Source organism: Myripristis murdjan, chromosome 11, assembly GCF_902150065.1.
Source record: "Myripristis murdjan chromosome 11, fMyrMur1.1, whole genome shotgun sequence".
Taxonomy (NCBI): Eukaryota; Metazoa; Chordata; class Actinopteri; order Holocentriformes; family Holocentridae; genus Myripristis; species Myripristis murdjan.
The window spans coordinates 8,342,776-8,369,793 of NC_043990.1; the positions used below are offsets into that span (position 1 = coordinate 8,342,776).

Sequence of the window (27,018 nt, forward strand, 5' to 3'; positions counted from 1 at the left end):
TCCGACAGTTTTTATGGAGATTTTCAGCAGGTTTCATAATGAGAGACTGGGGAAGGGGAATAACATGCCATCGTTAATTTAGTTGCATGCATTTTTTGTATTAAAGAGCGTCTGAAACACTGCGTTGGAAATGACACCAGACAGCTTTTATGGAGACTAATGGTCATTTTATCCTCGTTGTAAACACAACAGCCTCCGCAAACCCCACCTCCGCTCTATTCTCAGATCAAGAAAGCCATGCCAGCAGAAAATCGATTGGGGAAGCATACGAAATCTCTGTGCTCGTCTCAGATCAATTCTGTAGAATGATGCCTCCTCTCCAAAGTAAACTCTGCTAAGACACTGCAGCCGCAGGGAAATCCACAGGGGGAAGACGAGAAAACTGAGATCCATGCAAGAATAACATTTTTTTTTTATGTACGTCAGAATTAGACAAGGCAGATGGGTGGTGCATTCAAAGCCATTTTACATAGAGAAAAATAGACAAAGTCAGTTTGGTCTTTAGCACTGGAGGTCACTGTGATAAGGTGCACAAAGATTTACACAGCTAACAAAGTCCACATCCATATAACAGTTTTTTTCTGCTCCAGCAAGTCATTTTCAACATGTTTTAGCCTCCTGTCCACAGAAAAACTGACAACACAATTTTTTGGAAAACCACATAAAATTTACTTTTTGTGAAAAACGGCACAATTTGGTAAATGTTGACATGAGCGCTGCAGTTTTCTGTCTTTGCAAATGCTCACGGGGCCTACAGTTCTCAAATTCTGCCCAAACCCGAGCCTACCCGGCCAATTCACATACATTTTAGGCCCTACCCTACCCAACATTTTCGGGTAGGGTAGGGCTTCGGGTTCTGGTTCTGTGGTGAAGCTGCCTTTCGCCAACTATTATGTCCGTTCTCTCACTGCTACTAGAATTTGAGCCACCAGCACGACTAAATAATGGCGAATTTGGCGATCTTTTTTTTTTTTTCCTCTCCTTTCTTTTTTTTCGGGCTTTATCGGGCTGTCGGGCCTAAAGTTCAGCTAATTATAGGGTAGGGTAGGTCCTCGGGCTGGCCCAGTATGGCCCGGGTAGGGTAGGGTCTTAATTTTCAGACCCGATGAGAACTCTAACAGGGCCTCACACATCTACGACATTTGGCTTTTTCCATAATTAATAATTAAAACATAAACAATTTGTTGTCATTGAGTTTCAGTGGGAGCTCTGCCTTGTCTCTTGTCCTTGTGTTTGTCATCCAGGTTTGTTTTCAGACATTAGGTCATTTTTTATTGCATTTGTACTTGCATTTCTGACTCAGCGATGTCAGTGAAGCACTCTTTTTTTTTTTTTTTAATCTGCAACCAAAAATGTGTTTCCAAAAATAAACATATTCATGCAGACGAGGCCTAACTCAAGTATTTCTTAATGGTAAAATATTTGGAAGCCCACTGCTGCGATCTTCAGCTTTAACTTTCCTTTTTGTGTTTCCTCACTTCATATTATGCTTTCTCACTTTACTCCTCTAGTTGTATCAAACTTCATCATCTGTATGTCTGAAAGGGCTTTGAATCGCATGTCATACATTATATACCATAATACATCACTACACATACACACTACATTTGCATCACCATACTAGATCATATCCATTACATGAGATGCTACGTCAAACACTCCTGCTCCCATTCAAGCCTGTGCGCAGTTCGGTGTCTCCAGCTGGCCTGACCTGCCCGTCCTCACAGACTGTGGGAGGAAATCTACGCGAACGCGAGGAGAAACACGAAAACTCACTCAGGAAGGACGAGGGCCGACTGTGAACCCAGCTGCAGCTCTGCTTAGGTAAGAGCTATTATTATGAGATCAGGGATCTGACTGGAGCAGCAAGTGCACCGAGCGTAGGCTGGAGAGAGGGATGCTGGGCTGATGGCATTCTCACACACACACACACACACACACACATAAAAATACACAAATAGAGACTCCCACGTCAGTGTGAATTATTGAGCGGCACAGAGCTTCCAAAATGGGTTGTACCTTCCCTGCTCCATCAGGAGTGATGTTTCATGGCTGGATGGAGAGGTGAGCAAAGGAGAGAGAGAAAGAGAGAGAGAGAGAAAGAGAGAGAGAGAGAGAGAGAGAGAGAGAGAGAGAGAGAGAGAGAGAGAGAGAGAGAGAATTACACAACAAATGAACCTGCAACCTGAGGAGAAGAGACAAATCCTGTGAGGAGGAGAAGAGAGGGAGACAGGAGGACGACATGATGCCTGGCTCCAAATCCTGTTTCAGATCATGGCTGCTTGCTTACCATCAGACAAGCTGTGATCAGTTTAAATCATCCATTATTTACATTTACACACTCGACAAGCTTGGCAAGGCTTTTTATTTTGTATCCACACTCAAAGCTACAGTGTTTTTTTCCCAGGAGGCAGCAGTGTGTACCGCAGGTCCCCTCCTCCTCGCGCTCAGCTGGGAGAGTTCACATCCCAAGTCTTTGTCACTCACTTTGGTGAATTATGTGGGATAATTCAGCATCACTCGCTTGCTGTGTAATAAATACAACAAACAGGCTGTCATCCTGCTACTTGAACAGGATACGAGATCAGATCTGTGTCCAAGACTTGGATTTCAAATACTTATGATGATCCACTGTGTAAATTAGACAGATTCAGACTTGCTGTAAGGTTTATTTTTTTCACTTTGACAGACCTGGCTAATGACTCCCATTGACTTCAAGTCTTTATGCTAAGCTAACACAAAATGCTACCCATGGAAACCGAACCGCTGGACATACAGAGGTGAAAATGGTATTGAACCTCTTGTCTCAGTCTGGGTACGTTGGGAAAAAAATTATTTTGCCCAAAACATTGGAACATTCCTTTAAGAGGGTCAAAAACATGAGCATTAAAAAAAACAATGGCCACAGCACATTGTAGAAAACGTCTCCCTGAGCAAATAAATGCCAACTGCTTTTTATTTAAATCCTTTCAAATTTGCTGTAGACATTTATGACCCCAAGCGGAAGAACCTTGTTGATCTTGGAGACTCCAGGATGTTTCCTCTAGCGCCATCATTAGACCAAACTTTCAAATTTCAAGCGCTAATATTTGCAAACAGGAAAAGAGGATGGGCTGCATGCTTTCCTTTGTGGGGTGAGTTTAGGACGACTGATTGATCCACTGATTGGCTAAACCACTGGATTAGATTAGGAACAAAGTCACAAGGTGTCGTTGAGGATTCAGGTGGATTTGGGGATACAGTTGTCCCTCGCTATAACGCGGTTCACCTTTCACGGCCTCGCAGTTTTGCGGATTTTTTTAGTGCAATTTTGCATGCTTTTTTTTTTTACTGGACTTACTTTTCTACTAAGGTTTGAACTTTGAGAGTGTTTAAACAAGAGAGAAAGGTGAGAAAATGTTAATGCCTGTCTGAGAAAAGTGTATAAAGTGTGTAGTGAGGGGTTTTACAGCCTTAAAACATCTATAATAATTGTAAAAAATAAAGCTGACTACTTTGCGGATTTCGCCTATTGCGGGTTATTTTTAGAACGTAACTCCTGCGATAAATGAGGGACCACTGTACACACCTTGTTAAGCAACACCATGTCTTGTTTCAGTGTGAATAAAAGTTGCATACTGTAACTTAAAGCTTTTTTCCTGCTATTGCTACTCACATTATATTGCTGCATTTATATTATATTACATTGTTATTACTGCAGTCGACTCAGTATGTTTGTCCGCAGATTTTCTTACACAGATCAATGGAAACGTATTGAAATGAGCCGCTGCATCTGCCAATGCAGTCACACACTCTGACTCAGTGTGTCCTAAAATAACTGTGTGACGCTTTATCGATCGCTGGAGGGAAATGCTGGTTTCAACTCCCATCCACCACCGCAGCAGTGAGGTCAGAGGTCGGAGGTCAGACAGCAGCAGGGTGGATGCTCGCTGTTGGTCTCTGCCGCCTGGAGGAACTGATGGACAACCCTTTAGCGTGACAGGTCTGCATAAAATATATGGTCACTCGCTTTTGATTTTGTCACAGTGCTTGAAAATACTTCAAAAACAAAACTCAAGGACAACAGCTATGTTTAGCTCGTCCTGTAAACAGGGTCTTTATTTTGTAGTCGTCGAAGTGGCTGGGAAGCAAAATGAAGTGAACTGGAGGTCATTCACTTTGAACAAAGACTTTTTAAAAATAGTTTCCACCACTGTGTATGATGTGCTGTCTTGTTGCCCTAAAAGAAAAACTTTCCAAAGCAGCTCAGATTCTCAGTCTCATCCAAGTCTGTGGCAGTTTAGACAGTGATTTGTTTACAGAGGTATTGTGTCATCTTCAATTAAAGAAGTGCAAATCTCCCTTTTTAAAGTGCCAAACTTATGGTGTCACCCACGTTATGCTTGGCTAAATCAGCTCTCCTGCTAACCGTATGGCTGGTAAAGCAGGGCTGCCATCAGGTTTGGGTCACATTAGGTTGGCATAACCTCCAAGTGTGATGTTAACACTTGGTTTGATCGTTTTATGAATCTAATTCAGTAACTTACCTTCAAACAAACATAGTGGTGCTTGTTAATCTCACATGTGAACAGTTTACACGGCTTTTTATTTCCCACCACATCAATGCTGGATGAGAACTACGACTGTATATAGGTTGAGCAGTGTGTGTGTGATGCTTGTGTGTTCGTGTGTGTGTGTGTGTGTGTGTGTGTGTGTGTTTATTAGCCAACACTCACCAGCTACTTCACCCTAAAGGGGAGCAGAAGGACCTCTTATTATCATGACATGAGAGGGTCTATGAGTAGGTGTTTGTGTGTGTGTGTGTGTGTGTGTGTGTGTGTGTGAGAGAGAGAGAGAGAGAGAGAGAGACCATGCTGTCAGTATATCTGGGGTTGTGCTCTCATTATGACTGCACTATGCAAACACCTGTCGTGTTAGTATGGCTATTCATCCACTTGTGTAAGCCTCAGGTGTGTGTGTGTGTGTGTGTGTGTGTGTGTGTGTGTTTATATCTGCAGGACATGTCTGTGCTCGGCGAGGCAGTGGTAATGGCCATCAGCATATGCATGGCATCCCTCCCATTTCCAGGTACTGCCTCTCACTCACACACACACACACACACACACACATTCATGCAGCTGATGAAATGCATTTCCTCCCTCGCTCCTGTCAGTTGCCATCACCTCTCCTTTTCTCCTTTACATTTTCTCTCTCATTTTCTGTCCAGTTTTCTTTTCTCGTTTCCCTCCGCGTCCTCTCTGATGTTCCTCCTGTCTCTCCTCTCTGCCTTTTTCACTCTTTCCTTTTCTGTGGCTGAGTTACATCAGACTATAATGCTTTCGGTACACTCTGTTTCTCCTTCCTATTTAGTATGCACACACACACACACACACACACACACACCTGCAATTCACACATGCAGCCATCATCCTGCCCACACTAGTTACATCAAATTCCAGCTCCTTGCCCCGCCCGCGATTCGATGTTCGATGTTCTCTGAAAGCACAAACAAAAACCCGTCACCCAGACACAAATGGTGTTGAGTCTTTTCATTCTGCAGTGAACACACTCCTCTGTCTTATGGACCTTGTACACCCTGCCCATGTTCGCCTTTGTCTTTGTATTTCTGATGGTTAGACTTTATTGCAAGCTAGTGTGCTTAATCCCAAACCTCATGAACATTATTTGGATGTAAGGGCAAAACTGAGTAGCTAACTAGTTAACTAAGTGTCCTTGGATAGAGCTCAGGAGTCAAACGTGATGCTGACTACAAACCTTTGCATTCAAGATCCAACATGCAGTCTCTTTTTCACCGAGTCATCCCAGCCACTGTTTGTGATTTAAGCTGGCAAAGAAAACTTGGACGTTTATATCTGCATGTTTCTCTCTCAAACGGAACCAGATGCACTGAAATCTGCTGCTGCTTTCCAACCCAGTGCAATATTTTGCTAACAAAAAGCCAAATCACCTCTTGAAAAATGTATTCACTATTCAGTGTCATACTGTAAGTGTCACAATATTAGAGTAATTTGATTACCTTCAGTTAATTTTACCTCAATGCCAAATGTGAACAAATATGAAGACAAAGGAAAGATCAGTAACACAGCTTTTATTTCACTGCATTTTGAGACACAGTTGAACAAAGTCACTGTAGAAAGCCTAGCTGACACCGGACGAGGGTGACGTCCTTTTAGCTGGCACCTTGCAGGACGGCTGCTTTTGTGGGACGAAGTAGGACTCGTGTGAGGGAGAGGGAAATAACGGCCAAATATTAGGATATGTAAGTCCAGACAGTATGTGTTAGGGCTTTTTTTCCCCCTCTTTCTCTTTACACAATAGACTTTGACAGGGAAAATCTTTGCAGTTTGTGGTTTTCAGTCCCTCCGAACACACTGCAAAAACTACCAATTTGTCTTGTTTCAAGTAAAATGTCTCATTTCTAGTCAAAATATCTCATTACACTTAAAATAAGACATGATCACCTCAGAAATAACTTGTTTTTAGACAATTTTCACTTGAGACAAGTGAAAATTAGCTTGAAACAAGAAACAAATTTTGCCAATGAAACAAGCAAATTTTCACTTGTTTCAAGTGAATTTTCTCTAGAAACTTGAAACAAGTGAAAATTGTCTAAAAACAAGTTACTTCTGAGGTGATCATGTCTTATTTTAAGTGTAATGAGATATTTTGACTAGAAATAAGACATTTTGACTTGAATAAGACAAATATTCTTGGTAAGATTTTGAGTTTTAGCAGTGAAGTGGGCAGCAAACTTGTTCACACTTTTCAAAAGCAGCAGAGAAGGATATTTTTGGACGGGGCAGCACTTTGACTTAGTGGAGGCTCTGTCTTTGGCTTTGACTTTTTCCTTGGATTATGGCTTTTATGCAGCAGCTACCACCACCAGTACATTACATTTTACATTACAGACATTTTTAACGAGGCTGACATTTCCGAGTGGCACTCAGGGGTGCCGTGTGAAGCTCATGGGCACTTCGGCACGACACACGGCTGTTGCTGTGTGCTGGAAACACCTTGTCACACCTTGTTTCCAGCAGTGACACAAAGATTAAGACTGGGATTAAAGCACAGCAGCCCCGCCCCTCCCCCTCTCCAAACCCTACATACACTTGTATGTAGATTATTCTGTAAATTCAAAAAGATTTGACCTTATTTACATTTTAACATGCTGTATGTTTTTTTTTTATTATTATTATCTGAATTTCTTCCATTTTCCTAGCTGTTCATTCACGACTCCACCTGAAAGGCGATGCTGAATGTGTGGTCAAACTCTGCACACGATCACGCATCTTAATTTATCATCACGGTCACGTCCAATCAGCACCGTTGTTATGATCTGTCTGAGCAGGAAATGAGCTCTTCACTGCTCCCATTTTATTAAACTGGGCCAGTAATGGATGGTCTGCGTCTTCTAATGTTTGCTAATAGGTTCTCCAAGTTTAATGCTGTGTTGTGAATCTGATCAGAAGTGCAACGGCCCAACTCTGAGTCACTCCCTGTTTTTGCGCCATGGGGTTCGACACGGCTGCCTCCGCGCCTGAGGTGACAAGCGGCTGATCCTGAATTTGTTCAGTCCAGTCACAGAAGACTCAGCTGTGCATAAATCTCAGCTCACAGGTCACTAAACTGGTCTTTCTCAGATGAACAAATCAGGAAAAAGGTGACTTTGTTCAAGCCTGCCTCTCTTTTCAGTGAATCTGTCTGCACTCCCTCCTGCAGAGAGGGCAATAAAAAGGCTGATCGTATCCACTTGGGAACCAGGATCTGTATTTTCCATTTTCATGCTTTGGTGCAGCTTGTAATGCATCATCTTCCTCAATTAGAGCATCTTTGGTTTTATGCCTTTTAATGAGAAGCCACAGCGGCCTGCCACGCTCTCTTCGGCTGGTTAGCTCTTCTCTTCGCCATGACGAAACCTTTTCAGATATTATGATCACGGTGCAGACACCAGCAGTGATACAGAGACTGAAAGCGATGGCAAGATAGTAAAAGCAAAGTAGCAAGTTTTTCCTTTCAAGAATAATTTTGAATCAAGCTCTTTTGGCTGCATTTCATCCTGGTCCACTGGAGCACCTGGTCAGCTGGTAAACTCTTCGCTGTGATTCGTTTGCAGGAGATTTTTCTCTGTTTTGTTGTTGAACATTTTGAAAAAGTCATCTTTGAAAATTCTGCGGGTCTGACGCCAAAATCAACATTTATTGATGTTTCTGATGCTGAAAAATTCTCATTATCAAGCTCCAGTGGAGTTTATATAATATCTTTATAATCTCAGCAAAATGTCTCAGCATATTTGGTCAGGTATCCACAGGAATTATAATATTATACCACCACCCCCAGTGAATGCACCACCTCAGTGAATGCAATATACATAACCAATAAATCTGTTTTTATTTTGTGTATGTATTTTAGTATGGATTTTTCCTTTAATATCCTCTGATGAGTTCCTAACCACAAAGTGACACTTGAAATAAGAGTAAATGCTTCTGCTCCGAGACAAAAGTAGGTTTTTAGGTCCCTAAAATGTAATTTTGGTCGGACATGACCTTTTCCTGAGAGCTGACTCCTCTCACTGAAGTTGCATATTGAAGGCTGAGCAGCACGAGCACACAGTTTAGACAAAACATACATCACACAAACTCTGCAACACACAGTGGCCAGTCTGCTGTTATATAAAATCAGCTGCATGGTCTGACAGGTGGTGACCTCTGTCCTTTCAGATGGGAGGTAACAACACATCCATCTGTCACAAGATCTTTGACTTTACATAAGTTACAGATGTAGTTTGATGTGTGTGTGTGTGTATGTGTGTGTGCACCCAATGACAAGAGAAGGCTGTGTCTCTCCTTACAGACTGCACGTAGCTCAGCTCAGAAATAAATCCACAGATTCTTTATTAATGCAAATGAAATGCAGCTCTCTCTCTTGTCTCTGACAGGAATGGTGGCGAAGCATTTTTACAGCCCCAGATCTTTTTATAGCCATTATTCTGATTAGTTCTGCTGTGGATGATTAAAGCATAAGACTAAGTCCAAATCAGTGGAGGGTCATCAGACGGGAACAGGCGACATGATTACCCTTTTGATAAAAACCTTTTTTCTCTTGATCATTTGTGCTTTCTCCTTGCGCCCGTCTCAGCCTCTCCCCTCATCTCTCCGTCCGTTCATCCTGTTTCCCATTTCCTCGATTTTGTTTCGTGTCAGGGAGATGATTAGAGAGCCAAGGTTACCTGACAGCTGTTGCCATGGTGACCAGGTCTCTGAAATGTTTTCTGTTCTTTTCCTCCTTTGTCAACCCTGCGGTTGCCAAGATGCACTTACTTTGAAAGTGTTAAAGCGCTACTTTTAAAGGAAGACTCCAACGTTTCTCCGACTTGCCCAGACTGAGACAAGATGAGACCATTTTCACCCCCGGTCTTCGGTTCCTGTGGGAGTTACAGTCCCACTATCTAACGTCTCCTAAAATGACTCTTGTCTTTCAAAAAAAATCCCAAGACATGTATTTCAAGTACACGTAACTGTAAATAAGACAGTTAAATATGATGTTTGTCTGTGCACACTACACTTGGATATAGCTGAGCTGTACTTGCTATTCTGGATAGAGTCAATTAACTTAAGTTCAGCCATGGGCGATAAGGTCTCTAGCACTGACTTCTTCATTCTGTACAGCAACTTCTTCAGTGTTAATCTTAGCTTGTTTTGGGTAATTACATCGCCTACTGTTTGCTAATTAGCACTAATGCTCTCTAATTGTATAAATAATATCTTTTAGCAGCTAATGGCATAAAGATGAGTAGGCGTGCCTCAGTCGCCATGTCGCAAAGTTTCCATCAGAGTTAATTGCCGAGGCAGGAAATGCAAGAAACTCAGGTTTCATAAGCGCTAAGCATGGGTTTCTCATCCGCTACAATGCAAACTGGGACTGTGCAGAGTTTTAGAGCTCCTGTCTGGTGAACACACACACACACACACACACACACACACACACAGTTCTGTGCTTTTCATTACTTCTCACATCTGTCCAGCATTATTTTTTGAGGCGTGTGTGTGTGTGTGTGTATGTGTGTGTGTTGACACAATTTTTCTAGCTCATTTTTAGACCAGAAAAAAACTTGATGGATAGAGGGTGCTGGAGGCATGACAAAGCACTGCAGAAAATAGGCCACACTTCAATTATGATAGTGGGGAGTATTGATCCCATCTGGACACAGTGGATGCCTCGATGCAGACACACAGCCTCCTATTCACAGATGCATAGGCCTACGCACACACACACACACACACACACACACACACACAAACACACACGTGCACACACACACACACAGCCATCTCATCAACCCACAAATCCTTCCCTGTTTGTGTGTTGAGAAAATTTAGCATGCAACATTAGCTGCAAAATGTGCTAACTGCTGCCACACACACACACACACACACACACACACACACACACACACACACACACAAAGGGAAATGAGTGTCATCATTAAATGAAGCCCTCTGTGCGGTATGTAGATGTTTGTGCTGCTGGTCACTGTAACTGAACACACACACACACACACACACACACACACACACACACACACACACACAGAAGTATGATACAGAGACAAGAGCACTTTCTGTCTTCCATTTGTTTGCACAGTATTAGCAGTTTAGATGTTGAGTCATCTCTGGTCTGGATGTGTATGTGTGGGTATGTGTGTGTGTGTGGGTGTGTGGGTGTGTGTGTGTGTGTGTGCCAGCAAATGCCAGCAAGTGTTTTTTGTTCCCTCCAGCTGCACAATAGTCACAAGTCTCCCGTCCCGTTTGAAGGCTCTAAAAACAGCAGAATAATTGTCTAATCTGCTGCAGCAGGTGGTGCACACAGAAATAAAGCACGTAAAGCTGCAGCTCGGCTTCGGACGCCCATGAACATCACATTGTTTCCAGCAGCGTGTGCATTCTGCCTACAGATTACTCTGCATGCGCTGTGTTCCTTGGCCACGGCTCTGAGTCCCTATATTAGCTCAGTGTAAGCCATGTTTGTTCCAATAAGAGACAGTGGAGCACCGAGGCTTACATCTGATATCTTAGTGGCAGATTCCTTTCTATTCTGCGCTTTGCTCTTTTCATTTCGTGAATGTCCTTCCCTGCACTTCACTGGACTTGTTTCCTTGTCGATGATGATCAGAATTCAGTACTAAGGGAGAAACTGAGGTCCACTGCCAAACACGAAGTTCCCAAACAGTAATTTTGACCTGAAAGCTGACATAAACGACATCTCCAGCTAGTTACCACCTAAGAACTGAAATAAATAGTAGTTTTTGGGAGTGTTTACAACCCTAAATCTGGAGTGAATGGTATCCCCAAGCATTGATATACATATGGTGGAGGAGCTGGACATGTCCACCTCAGTATTAGTAATGTTAGTCCCAGTGCCGGCTCTACCTATGTTGGCGCTCTAGACAAAATTACTCCCTTGTGCCCTTCCATGCCTACGCCTACACCTTATAATTTTTTATTTTCATTTGTTTGTATTTTTGTTGAACTGCTCCTTTATTAATGTGTGACCTTTTTTTTTTTTTTTTTTTTTTTAATCAGAAGTTCAGTTAAGAAATGCCTGACTGTATTTCACATTGACCTGTACCACTCTCTCTCTCTCTCTCTCTCTCTCTCTCTCTCTCTCTCTCTCTCTCTCTCTCATTCAATCCCTGTAGTTTTCCTTACATAAATTTGAAGCTTTTTCAATCTTGCCAGTGAAATGAGGGAACACCAACTATATGAGCCATATAGCTCAGATTTTGGCCATTTTAAGCAGCGTTGTGCACAGACTCTGAAATGAACCGGGGCAAAATTCTCTAAAAGGGTCACCTCAGGACTGCGCTGATGGCATCTTAGGTTAAAAATTGTTCTGGGACCTTTGTTGCTTGTTACATCACCTCCCTCCCATGTTTTCGGCCTCTCTTTTCAACTGTCTAATAAAGCAGAAATGCCATAGAAATAACCTTTAAAAGGGCACTTCCCCAGAAATGCTAGGAGTGTCTGAGGGCATGATGCTCCTCTGGGAGGACATTTTTGCTTTTAAAAATTCATTCCTGGTTAGTTTTTTTTTTTTTTTTTTTTTTTTTATAAAGGCATGTACATAACCTTTCAAGAGAGTGATTTCATTTCTGATGCCTCCCTAAGATCAATATGTAATTGAATCTAAAAATTACAAGCCCTAAAGTGAAATAGCCTACAATATGAAGACAAATATCAAATATTAGCTTATCCAAAACAGCTTCCTTGTTTAGCACGATAGTTTCCAATTCTATTTTCCAGAAACTATGAACATGAGTTAAACCTACCTGTTAAGCATTCTTCATGTTGTAGTCCACTGTGTATTCAAGGTTTTATTTTGAAGTGGACGCTCGTGGACGCTCGTGGACGCGTTTTATTTTAATAACGTCGTTAATAACGGTTCCTTCCTTTCCCGGCGTTCGGCTGTCGCTATGGTTACAGTGGTGTAGCAGTCACTGACGATGTAAGTTAGGCTTCTAGTAAATTAATATGTACATATTACTTACTTACTTAACACTAACTTATTTAACACTTACTTAACACTAACACTTATAGTGTTGTTTAACTCCTGGTGTGTATTTGCACTCTTTAAAGTGTCCGTTTTCACTCGTTAGCATGATCGCGATTTAGCATTTAAGATAACTGAGTTGGTTTGCTTGATACTTCTTTCTACGTTTTATTAAAGATTTATCTTTCTACGTTTTATTAAAAATGTCCAACTTTTGCGTCCAAAACATTTTATAGTGTGTTTTATAAACAATTAATCTACACAATACTGTAAAATTAGCTAGACCCTTGATGGGGAAATACTAAATTAAAAACTAAAGCAGATAGAGGGACTCGGCCCATGGCCTATGACTGTTAACTTCAGATTACTAGAGTTTACATGTATGCTACGTGATTTCAGTTTAAAGCAGTACTATATAAATATTAGACGGTTGATACTGATATGAATGTATTTTCTACTTGACTGAAAGTGTTTATTTACTGCATTTAATTTACAGTAGCAAACAATGGTAAATTAGTCTTTATTTCTTGTTATATATTTCCAGAAACTGCTCCGGAATGCATCACTGTACCCATGCAGTTCTACAGTAAACAGTTAAAACTCAGCTGATGTCTCATGTGCTCTCTGACCGGAGCCCTGCAGTGGTCAGTTAGGCTAGAAATCAGCATCAGAGGTCCCAATCCTCATCACTACCCTTCCTTCCACAAACTGCACTGATTTATTTCATGCACAGTCAGAACGCTTTTGGGAGTTCAGAGATCCCTAAGAGTAACACTGGAGGTGAAGAGCCTTTTCAAAATCAATTTTTTGATAGTTTGGTATTGTTTTAAAAATATTGGACACATTCAGAAATAATAAACTGCACCAATAAATGCAGTTATCGGTGTGTAAAATCAGTGAAATAGGTGAAGACCCAGATTTAAATTTGTGCTTACAGGCCAGCTTCTCAAATAAGGTTCACATTCCTTCTCATTTTACAGGTCTGACCATTTTTTCATTGAAAATCCATCTATGGTGATGTGTTTCAGTAGACATATAACTGCTGAAGTGAACAGTATAGGTCTATTTTCAAGCTGCTACCACCTGAAAAGCAAAGTGAAGAATTTTTTTTTAGTACAAAGCTGATACGCACGATTTTCCCGATGTGGCATGAACGCAGCTGTCACACTAGCGCTCCTTTCACACGCGGAGTGACACACAGCTCGGGGAACCGGGAGTGCCACGGCCGCCTTGGCACAGCGGCGGAGGGAGACAGCATCCGAAGAAGAAGCCAGTTGTCCGGCTCTACTTTCCACCGGCATCATTTGCGGCTGACGGGGAGAGAGGCTGGTGTCTCATCAGCACAGGCTGCCTGCACATTTTACATTTTACGCAGAAAAAAACGAGCCCTTTTGGTTTTCCTCTGAACGGGGTGAAGCTTTGCAGAGGTGTTGAATGAAACGTTGCCTTGTCAAGTTCCCCTATGGCCGCTCTCCTTAAAATGAGATTCTAGGATATTACATTCACTGATTGATAATTTTGTATCATTACAGCAATAGTTAACACTGAAGGGAGGCGTTTTCCCCTCATAATCAGACGAGAAACTGTTTCCTGCCCTGTATCCACGCCTTAAAGCCAGCTATTCTGGTTGAATCCAGCCTGACACCGTTGCATCTGCAGAGGAGACCCGACTGACTGCACCGACATGGGGGTAAGAGCTCATTTTTTTGTGATTATAAGGCGTAAAATGTCCATTGTGGCCGCGGTAGCTTTCTGGATTTGGACCAGCCGGTGTATCTGTGAAGGAAAGGGTTAAAATCCATGGAAGCCTAGCCATGATGTTAGAATGACATTGAGCGCTGTAGGATATGGATGACTTGCGGGGCTGTATGTGGCAAATTGGCTGTAACCGGCCGCACCAAGTGACATTCCAACACTGGCGATTCATTTTCATTTTCAGCTAATCTAATGTCTCTCCAAAGCCACTGCCGTCCCTATCTGTCTTTCTCATCTTTATTAGGCTAAATCAAAGCGTTGCGGGTTATGATCACGACTGAGCTTATTGGAGAACAGGGGGGGATACATGTATGATTGTTGCCTGGACACTGCGCATTTTTCTTAAGAAAGAAAAAAAAAAAAAATGCGTCAGAATTGTGCGAGTCAGTCCGCCGCATCCAGACTCCAGCCGGTGCGACAGAGCCAGCGCAGCGCCGTAACGCGTTACAGTAACTGAGCGGCTGAGTATTTAAGTTTGAGCAGAAATTACACATTTACGCAGCAAAAGGCGAACGTTACATGTGTTGTCACGTCCTGCGGGACTCCCAGACATCACGCTTCGACGGTCTCCTCCATCTTCTCGGTTTTAATGGAGACAAATGACAGTATAGTTGGCAGTAAAGCGGCAGAGCTGCCAGCACCTGGGCTTTAAGCAGGCAGGTGATGGGCGCCCTGGACAGGATGAGCCACAGGGGAGGCAGCTCGGCTCTCTGACGCTGCCATCCAGCTGCTGCATTTGGAGATGTTATGCAGAAACAGCCCCGATGTTACCATTACGTAAACGAAACAGGGCACAGTACGCCAAATAACGTTATTACTTTTGAGAGGAGTAGCGATTGGCAAGTGACAAGTCGTTTTTTGACAAGCCCGGTATCTGTCACGGAGCCGCTGAGAGTTGAGCTGTTTCATCCGCTGCGTCCAAAAAAAAAAAAAAAAAAAAAAAAAAGGATTGCCGACAAACATCTGGCGCCAGAGGTTGGACGCGTTTTAGGTGATTGAGGAAATTCACAGCTGCTAAATCCACGAACAGGCAGACGGTGTAATGGCACTGGTCAGCTCTGTCACACATGAAATCAGTTGCGACTGAGGTGCGGGTGGAAAGCGCAATTACGCACTGAAATATGTAATGTACTGGTGATAAGCGCAGCCTGGACCACTGCGGACCGTCGTGTCTTCTCAACCAGGTCTCACTGCAGTGACATGGGAACGGCAGCGATTATGTCTCTCACTGGCTTTTTTTTCTGTTTTTCATCATGAACGGTGCTCTGTGATGTTATTACAAAATCAGATTCTGATTTTTATTTCCAGCAGATGAGGCGACAGTGACAAACGAGATCAGAAAGGGGTGGGGGCTGGGGATCAGATCCATCAGGGCTTTGCTGATTGCTGATGAATATTTTCTGTCTTTCTCATCTTAACACCGACCTCTTGGTTTATTTAAACATTACGTAATGCGGCTGTGCATCTTGCTCTGCTGTCATTTATGATGTTTGGCTCGGCAAGGAGGTGCAGGCGGGTTTGGTCTGTGTACCAAATGGGCACAGACAACTGCGTCAAAATGGTTCCTCAGCGGTGGGTACCCCCCCTCCTCCCCAACCCCCACCACCCCTATCCAAAAAAAAAAAAAAAAAAAAAAAGGAGGAAGGATGGGTCCTGGTGGAAGGTGCTCACCATAATTATAGACCCAGCCATCACCTCCACCGTCTCGTTTGACAGGAGGAGCCAGACCAAACCTCATTGATTTGTCAGGTCATGAAGGACATCCTGTTCCAGCCACTAAACTCAGACTCCATCATGTCTCTGCTGGTGAAGACCTAGATCATCCAAAACAGGGCCTGGGCTGTCAGTAACCACTTTGATATTATGACTTTATGATGCTTTATGGTATTTTATCTCCTTTTCAACACATAGCCTGTGTAGATTCCTCTCCTCCAGGATTACTACAGCTCGATGGTGTCATGCCCCATCCTACTGATGATGGATGGGTGGCCAGTGGTTTCTCCTCTGTGCCCCGTATACATCCGGGTTCGGGTCGAGGGGGGTGGGCGGTGGGGGCCAGTTGTATGTCACGGGACGAGAGAGCATTCAGGCTGGAAATGGTGTCGCTCTGTCATGGTTTGTGATGCTGTCCGCTGGACCGCCGGAGGGAGGGAAACCGCGCACGACTCCGGCTCCTGCGTCAAAGAGGGGGAAAGGAGGGTAGGGGTGTGTGTGCTTGTGTGTGTGTGTCGGGGCAGTGGGGAGTAGTGGAAACTCCCGTGCCAGGGCTGTGATTCGCTGACAGTGAGCCATGGGGGGAAAAATAAGCTAGATAAGCAGGAGGGGGGTGAAGGGATTAGGATGAAAGTGGAATGTGTGTGTATGTGGATGTTGGGAGAGGAGGAGGCCTGGGGGGAGGAGGGTGGGGGGTGCACAGGGAGGTTCAGTTGACAAGACAACTGAGGCCATCTGGGCCGATCAATCGATAGGGGCTGCTGCCAGTGGAAGAGGTGGGGTGGGGGGTGGGGGGGTAACGATCGGGTGACAGGGTGGTAGGCAGAGATGAAACGAAGGTCAGTGGCTGTCGGCCTCGCAGGGAGGAACGATCCCCTTCAGTGGAAAACTAACCGAGAGCCTGTGATTGCTACAGAGTGGAGGAGGAGGAGGAGGAGAAGGAGGAGGAGGAGGAGGAGGAGGAGGAGGGGTTGTGGGGTGTTAGAGAGAGAGAGAGAGAGAGAGAGAGACGCCTCTGTGGTGGTGAGTCACCTTGAGAAGGCTGGATGGCAGTGGGAAGGGAAGGATGGAGGAATGGAGGGAGGGATGCTGGGATCTGGATGCCGCTCGCCGTGTGCCGCAGCGACGAAGCCGCGGCAGAGGCCCGGCGATGACTGACATGGAGGAAAAAGAAAGAGAAGGAAAAGGGTTGAATGCATCTGCCATTTCCTGATAGCCCATAATGCACTTGGCGCGGAAGCTGCAGGAGGAGAGCCAATCGCTGTGGAGGATGGATGGATGGTGTGTGTGTGTGTGTGTGTGTGTGTGTGCATGGCTGCTTTTGTGTGGCTGTGTATGAAGGGAGGGGGGGGGGGCTCTTGTGAGTATAAAATGCCTCCTCTAATTCCCAGCGTCTAATCCATACATGATGAGGCGGATGCATAACAACTCTCGACATTATGAGATCTCTTCATAGCGGCTCCATTTCAGTCCTGATAATAATTGTCGTCAGTGCAGCTCGCAGAAACCCGCAGCGTGCCAAATCATGACCATACATGAGAATGTCCTCTCTACAGCACCAGGGCATCTCCAGCTTAAACAGTGACTACACGAAATGTAATCAATAACGAGTTTGCAATCAATCATAAGCTGGTTGTGCAGTGCCCGTTTTGATAAAGTAAACACATAATAGAGTGTTAACTCATCTGTATGTACACGAACCCGAAAGAAATCTTACATAGCGCCTCACTCTGCTGTGGGCATTGATTTGTTTATCAGTAAACAGTTTTAATCAGTCACTCATGAGCCTGTAAGTAAGCGAATGCACTGACATGTAATTCGAAAGAATATTTCATCCTCCTGCTGGGTGAAATGCGTGCACGCATATCAGTGTTGACTGAGGGTCAAGTCAGAGCTTGAAAAGAAAGGTTTCAGTTTATGTTAGCTGTCGTTTCAAATTAAAGGTTGAATCTGCTGAAAAATATGATGCCTGCTCTTTAATCTTAAATCCTGGTGTTAGTCGATGAGACTGAGTGGCAGGGTTGGGATGAACTGATTTTCAGGTTATTCAGTGCAAAATGTCAATTAAAAGCTCATAAGGCTAAAGATTTTTTTAATCTGAATTTCAAACAAACTGCAGCTCCTGGACCGGCTGAGGAAATCTGAACTGAGCCTGTCGTCACAATGAACTCTAATAAAACAGCCAGGCATATTTCTGCTGTCATGTGCTGCAGGCTAATCTATAAATCATGATCAGACCCAGGGTGGGAAATTAACTTCTTTTGCCCTTTTGAAATGTGTGTGTGTTGTAGGGGCTTTTTGCATTTTCAAGCGCAACTTTATCAAGCGATCCCTTCGTTTGGTCCAGGTTCATTTGGAGCTGATTCTCGTTGTGACTCAGGTTGTTTTGTCAGATTTTTTTCTTTGCAATTATAAACGCACCATGTCGCTGTGCCAGCCGCTTTGCAAATGCAAATTCAGAACAAAATCAGGAGGACACGCTCATACAGAGGAAAATAAAAGAAAGTGAGCTACATGGGGGCACTTAACTGCCCCCGTAATCCCATATCCAAGTGTAATTTTGCATTTTTCACATTCATTATGCCCTGAGCCTCCATTAATCTCCTTCCCTGATCAGACCGGTGAAAGACTGAACCTCTGGATTGCTGCAGGTTCTCCTACAGAGCCGCACACCGCATCCGCCAGTAGATACGGCTGCAAAATCAGTCAGTTGACTAGTTGAATAATCGCTGGTGGAGCTTTAATAGGCAGAAGGCTTTGGAGATTAGCGCCTGTGCTCTTTGTGCTCAATGACTCACTTAGTGATGGCCTCATTATTATGGGCTGAAGATGGAGACTGGGAAGAGTGGGGCACCAATTTTTTTCATTCCAAGGAGTGTGGGAGTTTGCACCCACCCTCAGATATTATATTTTTATACCGTGATGTAACTCTATAATATACACTGGAAACTAAATGAATGCACACCATGCGTACATGCTACACATATTAAGTGATTGAGTAATTCCCTGCGTGCTAACGTACATCATTACGCACATCATTACACTTACACCATATATTTATTTTTGGACATAGTTGCATAATTCCTCTAGTTTGTCAATAATTCATCAGTTTTGACCCTGACCTCCCGTCCCATTTCTGGTTTCTATTTGCGTGTGTGTGTGTGTGTGTGTGTGTGTGTGTGTGTGTGCGTGTGTGTGTGTGTGAGAGAGAGAGAGAGAGGGAGAGAGAGAGAGAGAGAGGGAAAGCTTGGATCCATACCGCTGCAGAGCACACATCAGGGTCATCCAATATCACTGCTGCCGTTTGCTGCTGAGTGCAGCCATCAATTTCCTAGCGTACGCCGTGAGGTCACGTTGACATCACTTCCTGTCTGCAGGGCTGGCTTGAGGTCACTTAAGTGTGAAGGGTAACCAGTGGTTTTCTGTGATTGTGTGTGTGTGTGTGTATGTGTGGAGGGGGGTGGGGTTGGGGCTAAAATTGTTGTGTCATTACAATATAGATTCCCCGCTTAAATTTTCAAATAGTGAGGGATTAAGCAGCTGAAGGTGCTGAATGATATAGAAATATTACATAACACACCTTCACGTCAAGTGCGTTATAAAAAAAAAAAATCCAATTCACCCCTCCATCTGAGTTGACTTCAATTATTTAAATGGCCTCAGAGGATTGGGCGTTGCTAGGAAACCTCACATTCACATCACTCATCTATCAGCCCATTGGAGGCAGAAGCTGTCAATCTGATCCTGTCAACAACTGCCATTTTCTCTCCTGCTCTCCTCCAGCACGCTGTACTGTCGGAGGTGACACGCTAAATGGTGGGGAACCACAGCTAATCTGCGGTCTGATGTGTTAAAACGCGCTCTGGCCTCGTCCCAGATTATAGCGCAAACATGTCTAAGAGTCAAATTAAAAACAGATGAAGGTGTTGTCTTTCTGTACAACATTTTTACATGGCTGGAAATTAGTTTTAGCAGAGAGAACTAGAGGGAAACGGTTAACTGTGGGTTTTTTACGTTAGTTTACATCGGTTTTTATGTCAGTGTCATTTCACCTGCACACACCTGCATCTCATTACCATCATATTCCTGTGTGTTCCTGTGTGTATACACACCCTGAAGAAGGAACAAGCCGGAACATGTCGGTGCGTGTGTGTGTGTGTTTTTTTTAAATGCATCAAGCCCTGTGAATAAAAGCCTTTTAATTTTCAAAACTACCTTGAGTACCTGGACTTGTAAACCTTGATACATGGGAAACATGGGAAAGGGAACACATTCCTCCTGCATGAACTTTATTCTAACATGAGATAACCCTCTGAAATTAAACTCTGATAAAATGGTGTTTATCTAACGTCTTGTGAAGTGTAGGCACCGATGAAGGGCAGCTATGACTAAAGGGGACCACTAGCTTCTGATAAAAACTCAACATTTAAACATTTAAAATCATAACCAACCTTTGGCTACATGCATCACTCAATATTTATTCTTTTCTCCACTGTGATACACAGGACCAACATCCCCACCTCGCCTACTAGATAAGCAAATTAATGAGCACAGGAAATTGACTGTCCAGCTGTAAATTAGTCTTATTGCAATCACTGCGGCTAATGTTTGCCTCCCTGACTGGATACACACACACACACTGAGTGAAAACACAGCATCGTTGTTAACACACACCGAGCTGACAGTCTTCAGCTCAACACGATGTGCATCGTGAGCGTCACAAGGAGTCTTGGTCGTCTTGATTAAACCGTGTGCAGATGCAGATGAGCAGATCAGAGAAGAAGAGAGCAGAGAAACAGATGGGCGGCCCGGAGGGAGGGGAGTGTAAACAAAGTGGGAGGGGAGGGGAGGGACAGATGATGGATGGATGGATGGATGGATGGCTGCTGGAGGATCCCTCTCATTGTGTGTGACTGTGTGTGGGTGTATGTGTGTGTGTGTGTGTGTGTGCGTGCACGATCCATCGCTATTTTCTAGGTCGGTCTGTCCACTGATCTGTGTAGTAATCCATCCCTTTGTGCGTGTGGTGACGATGATCCACAGTGGCAGCACCAGAGCTACTAAACCAGACTTTAGGCAACATATAAAATATTGCAGAAATAAAAACGTGACGTCAGTAGGGCTGGAACAACCATTTTATTGTTAGTTAATCTATTAACTATCTATCTACCTACCTATTCAATTAATCGATTAATCATCTCATCTATAAAACAGTCATAATAACCTGGACCGTTTTGAAATTACTTAATGGGTCTGACCAAAAAGGAAAAAAAAAAAAAAAAAGAAAGAAAAATCCCCCAAGTATTCATTTCATAATGATATGAATGGGCCAATGTTTGGTAGTTTTACTTGATGCATGACTAAAATGATTAATTGATTGACAGAATTATATCTATACTTTTAATTTCCTGTGGATCAGCTGATTGAATACTTGACTTGGTGTTTCTGCATGAGATGCTTCGGTCACCGGGGCACTAATTAGCTCATGCTGTCCCGTCCTAAACAGCTGCACACCATGCCAGCTTGAAGCTTGTGCGTTTGACCCTCTCTGGTTCTGGTGAAGAGGACGCAGACGCTTTTACAGCCGAATCTGATCGGTAACACGGACTGGAGCAAAAGGGCTCCGTGTAAAGAAGAGCAGATAACTGAGGTGACGGGCTGACCAAAGAACAGATCCTCACGCGTCCTTTTAAAGGGCACGTCATGATGAACTTGATGACCATTTACCATTTTTACACATTTTTTTTTTTTTTTTTTAGTTTTTACAATCACAGTATCACACACTCTGATAGTCGACATCCTTTAACACTGTGTATGCATGTATCTACACCTCATAGTCTACACAAATGAATTAGTTGCAGGTTAATGAGTGATATATCGGTATTTTTTAACCCCTCCAAGTGTCACTGTGTGTGTGGAGGGGAGGTGCCTGAGGTTCAACCAGCGTTTTAAGCAAAAAAAAAAAAAAAAAAAAAAATCTGTTATCCAGCTCTGGTCAGACCTGTGGTGCGCTCTGCCAGGCCAGCCCACCAGCAGCAGCAGATACACCAGACTACCGATGTTATGTCAGGACAATCTGTTCTCTGGCTTGACACAAAACATCTGGATGCTGTTTGTGCCTCCTCAGGTTGTTTAGCCTGTAACTGGAGACAGCAGGCAGCTCATACTAGAGGGGAAGGGCAACATGCAGAAAAATATCATTAAAATACATTAAAATCCGTTCAGCTCATTAAAAAAGGGAGTTTATAGGTATGTAAGTGGAAAAAACAAATGGTTTAGGCACATTCTTATCATTGTAAAACTCTATTGTGAATCTGGTTTTCGGGTTTAGCGGGTGCTGCCGTCCACCGTGACTCCAGCTCTGTGCCTGCAGACCTCTGGGGACGCTGTAGCACTACAGGGCCTGTTTGCGTGCCTGAGTCGAGGCCCTGTCTCCTCGGCGGTCATCGTCTATGAATGAATGCTGAGCACATATGAGTGGGGGGAGGCGGGTTGAGGGGGGGCACAGCCAGCGGCGAGTGATAATAGAGCGTAGATATGAGAGATAACCACGTCAGTGCAGCAGTGCACATCTGTGGGATTAGTGCATTGAACTCAAACTGTATTAGATGTCAGACCGAGGCTTTGTTTGAGACAGACTGTGGCGATGACGTTTCTGACCCCATGTTCACACTCACCATGTTCACTATCCTCCCTCTGTCTTGACTGCTTGTTGGCGGCGCCTGATGCTCTTATTGCTTCTATGTTGTTTCCTGCAGCGAGAAAGGTCTGAGCAGTTTATTAAACCCCTAAAAATCATCTCTGTTCATCCATATTCCTGATTTAGAAGTTTTTTTTTTTTCCATGTAAATAACATCCCTTAATGCTTTAAAATGATTTAAATGGAACTCTACACCCACCCACATTAAGAATGCACACATCTATGAATGTGCAAATAGTTCCCGGCCAAACCACTTTATTCTCTATCCATGTAAAAAAAAAAAAAAAAAATGCATTTTTTTGCAGCAAATCTCTTAGTTTAACTAATTTTGTTCATTTGAAGTAACCTGTTTTTTTTTTTTTTTAAATAAAAAACTCAAGTGACCAGCAGGAGGCTGATGGCACTGATTGAAAATAAACAAAAAACAATTACCACTGAACCCAGAGGTAGTTTTTCTAAAATTTATCCTGTAAAAATCTGTGAAGCTTTGAATGGATATTATTCCTGAAATGAAATCACATCTGCAGAGGCACAAGGATGCAGGAAAAATCTGATTGACGACTGATGACAATGCCAATTTAGCAAAGCTGTCCAATATTCCCCAGTTGACATGTATGTTGAGCGTCCACACGTCAGCGCTGCAGGAGCTGAAGGGACTCTGGTCCATCACTGGAGCGTGCTGCTTGCATGCGAACACATGGTTAAATCTGTTCTTTTCAGGATTCTGCATCTCTAATCTTTAGACAACGCCAGCTACTAAACCTCTGCAGTCAAATCACCAAGATGGAAATGAGCACAATGGAAAGGCAGCTTATGGTCTATGCATCTGAAACGAACAAATTAAAAAAAAAAAAAAATCAAAAATGTATTTGAATGAGTGACTAGGCAAATTAGCAAAGAAACAGATACATGAACATTACTGCAGAAATATGTAGCTGGCAGTATATTGTGTCAGTGGATTAAGGACCTAAGGCAGTTTTTTTTCTTGGTGCACACGCCAAGCAGTACAATTTTAGTTAAAAAGGAAAAAAGGCATTTTGGCCTCTGTCATGCTTTTAAAAATCCAAAAAGTCAATATCTAAATAAGTTAATAAGTCAATAAGAAAGTCAATAAGAGACAGAGAGTCATGGGTTACATGCTAGTCTTAAAAAATAGTGACAATGGAGTATTTGAGTATATTCAATACATTTTTTCCAGCTTTTAGGAGGATAAATGAGTCAGACTCTGGATGAATAAGATGAATGAGAGGGTTAAAAGGGGAGGAAAAGAGTCAGATAGAGAATGACAGAGCAGAAAAAAACAACAAACGGCTTGTTCTTCTTATCTGTTTGGTTGTATAAGTGACTTCAAGTTTATTTAGTGCATTTTCACTGTAATTTCTACAGCACAAGATTTTTTTTTAAGTCAGACCAAGTGAATGGGTAAGGATGAATGAGAGAGAGTGAGACCGAGGAGGAAGAGGAGAGAGATTGAGAGGGATTATTATTGTTCAGTAGGTTAATCTGCTGGTGTAGTAAACAGCAGTAATCTGATGGCCGGCTGCACTGGACTGCCCCGGGGAAGACAGCAACTCCTGACAGATGGCAGCACACACACACACACACACAGTGAAACATAGAAACACAGATATACATGCAGAACAAAGCACTTACACATACTGCAGTCAGACACACACACACACACACACACACACACACACACACACACAAAGGGGAAAAACAAAGAGAATCAAATGCAGGAAATAAATGCACAGGGAATTAAAATACACACACACACACACACACACACACCGTGAAGAACATTTAAAACACAGATATTCATTACTTACACATATTTGTATGTATTGTTAATGCACACATACTGTTTTTTTTGTTGTTGTTTTTTTTTTCATTTTTATGCTGAAATATTTATCAGTATTCAGTGTTTTTGCCCTAAGTCGTATTTTTGAAGGTGGAAAAACAATATTTATACCACCATGGGACACTACAAATATTCTCTAAACTCTCCAGATACTATTTTATGTAAAGCAGTCTAACCCAAACACACACTTTATGTTCTCTCTTTATGTTCTTGAAAAGCACACTCAGGCATGTCCAGCGACGCCACACATCCACATGCACACAGAAACAGGACCAGGGGGGCCTGGTGGAGGCTGGACTGCCACTGCAGCTTGAATCACTGAAACTCACACCCCACTGTCCCAGCTTGTATGTCCGTTGGTATTCACACCAGCATGAAACTATCTAACTAGCCTAAGTACAAATGAACGATAGCTCAGGGAGGAAACCATAATATGGTTGCATGCATGCATCTGTCACTGGGAGCACATCTGTGTTCCCAGGGTCCTGTGTTCCCCAGCTCAGTATTCTTAACACACATTAACTCTCAAGATTTAAAGAGGATTAAGCTTTATCGCTTCCTGTAGGGCAGGGGTAGGCAACCATGTCCCATGGAGAGCAGAGAGTCTACAGGTTTTCATTCCAACCAAAAACTCCACCAGGTGATCTCACCGATTAGTCCCTCCTCTCTGCTTGAAGGTGAGGTGATCGGTGAAATCACCTGGTGGAGTTTTTGGTTGGAATGAAAACCTGCAGACTCTCCGTGGCACGTGGTTGCCTATTGTAGGTAAATTCTTTCTCTGCATTTTGACCCATCCTAACTATTGGGAGCAGTGGGCAGCCGAGGTGCAGCACCCAGGGATCAAGTCCAGTTGTAGGCCAGTGCCTTGGTCAGGGGCTGACAGGAGAATTAACCAAACATACATGTTTTTTTAATGGTGGGGGAAACCGCAGCTCCCTGAGGAAATGCACACAAACACAAGGAGAAGATTCAAACTCCACACAGAAGGGCCTGCCCCGGCCAGGATTTGAACCCAGGACCATCTTGCTGTGAGGCAACCCTTTAATTAACTCGAACTCTAATACTAACACTAACCCACATAGGATCCTGGGAGCACAGGACCCTTTGTCATGGTCCCGTTATGTGCCATATAAATCAGGGAAACATAGGAATGACTCCCTGGTATCCATCACTGAATACACCCCATGTACATGTCTGAACATGCAAGCAAACCTGCTCAACAAAAGATAAATGAGGTCAACTTACAACTTACTTTTTGAATGTCCACTTAGCTCGCCAAATAGCCTCAAGCTTCACACCTGGATTTTAGCTCATCAGAGATCTGGATCTAGCTCATTGCAACAATGCGGTGTCGTAAGAACATTTAGTACTTTGGCCTGGATCTACTCATGTGTTCTGGCAAAAACAGAAACACACACAAAACAGATACATATGCAGTATTTGCTCTCCAACACAAAAAAGCACGAACATACGCTCACAAATAAAAACAGCCAAACAAACAGCCACAGATGACAGATGTGTTGAGGTGCAGAGGAAGTGAAACATGTGGGACGAGATGTTTGGTTGGCTGTCTAATGCCGCTAATCTGCCAGCTTTTGAAAACAGCATCAAACAGCCATCAAATTAATGTGAAGCAGACTAATCCACCTAACAGCTTTCCCAAAATGAGTCTGGTCACTCCTGCCCTCGGTGACGCCCCGTCGCCAGGTCACATGTGTTTACAAAACCAGGATTTTACATCACGGTGTCAGCTGGCCCGTCAGCAGTGACGTCCAGAGGGGCATATCTCCAAAACTATTTGGTTGATCGCCATGAATTTTGGTGATAATATTCATGTTGCCTAGTGGATGGAATTTGTTAGTTTCGGTGACCCCATGACCTTCCAGCTAGCTCCACCAGCACTGATGATCATCCCGATAGTCATCAGAACATGCTTAAAACTCGCACTACAAGATATTGGAATCACTTAACCTCACATTTTTTAAAGAAACAAATATTTATACGGCATCACAGATAGGACAGAGCTTTTTTTTAGTGAACATCCTTTTTAGTGAAAAAGAAACAAGGACAGATTTAGACTCGCTAACTCTGCAACAATATAGGACCCTTTGTTATGGAGCTAGGCAGCTTTTTCAAGGTGCTCATGTGAGGAAGTTCACGATTATCCCGATAATGAAACATTCACTACAATCACTTTTTTGTAAATGTATTTTATTACAATCAGCAATAAAATCCCATATCATGTTATCCCTACCCAGCATACTGGATACACATCACAAACACATACATGCATATATGGAAAAAACAAAAAACAAAAAAAAAAACACGGACACACCTTACCCCGTAATGTAGGACACTTCTGACTATGAATATCCCAGGATGCATTAAACAATTAGTGTCAGGATTTTTTTCTTTTTATTTTTAAAGGTTTTTAATTTGTCCT

The 27,018-nt window shown here is 43.2% G+C and overlaps 1 protein-coding gene across 1 annotated transcript in view; it reads left to right on the top strand.

The window, feature by feature from the left end:
- Positions 1–13,862: 13,862 nt before the first annotated feature.
- Positions 13,863–27,018, top strand: part of atp1a3a (ATPase Na+/K+ transporting subunit alpha 3a) — a 40,103-nt gene continuing 26,947 nt past the window's right edge. Inside the window, exon 1 of the mRNA XM_030063146.1 lies at positions 13,863–14,236. Coding sequence (XP_029919006.1) covers positions 14,231–14,236 — 6 coding nt within the window. The 5' untranslated portion in view covers positions 13,863–14,230. The remainder of the gene's footprint in view (positions 14,237–27,018) is intronic.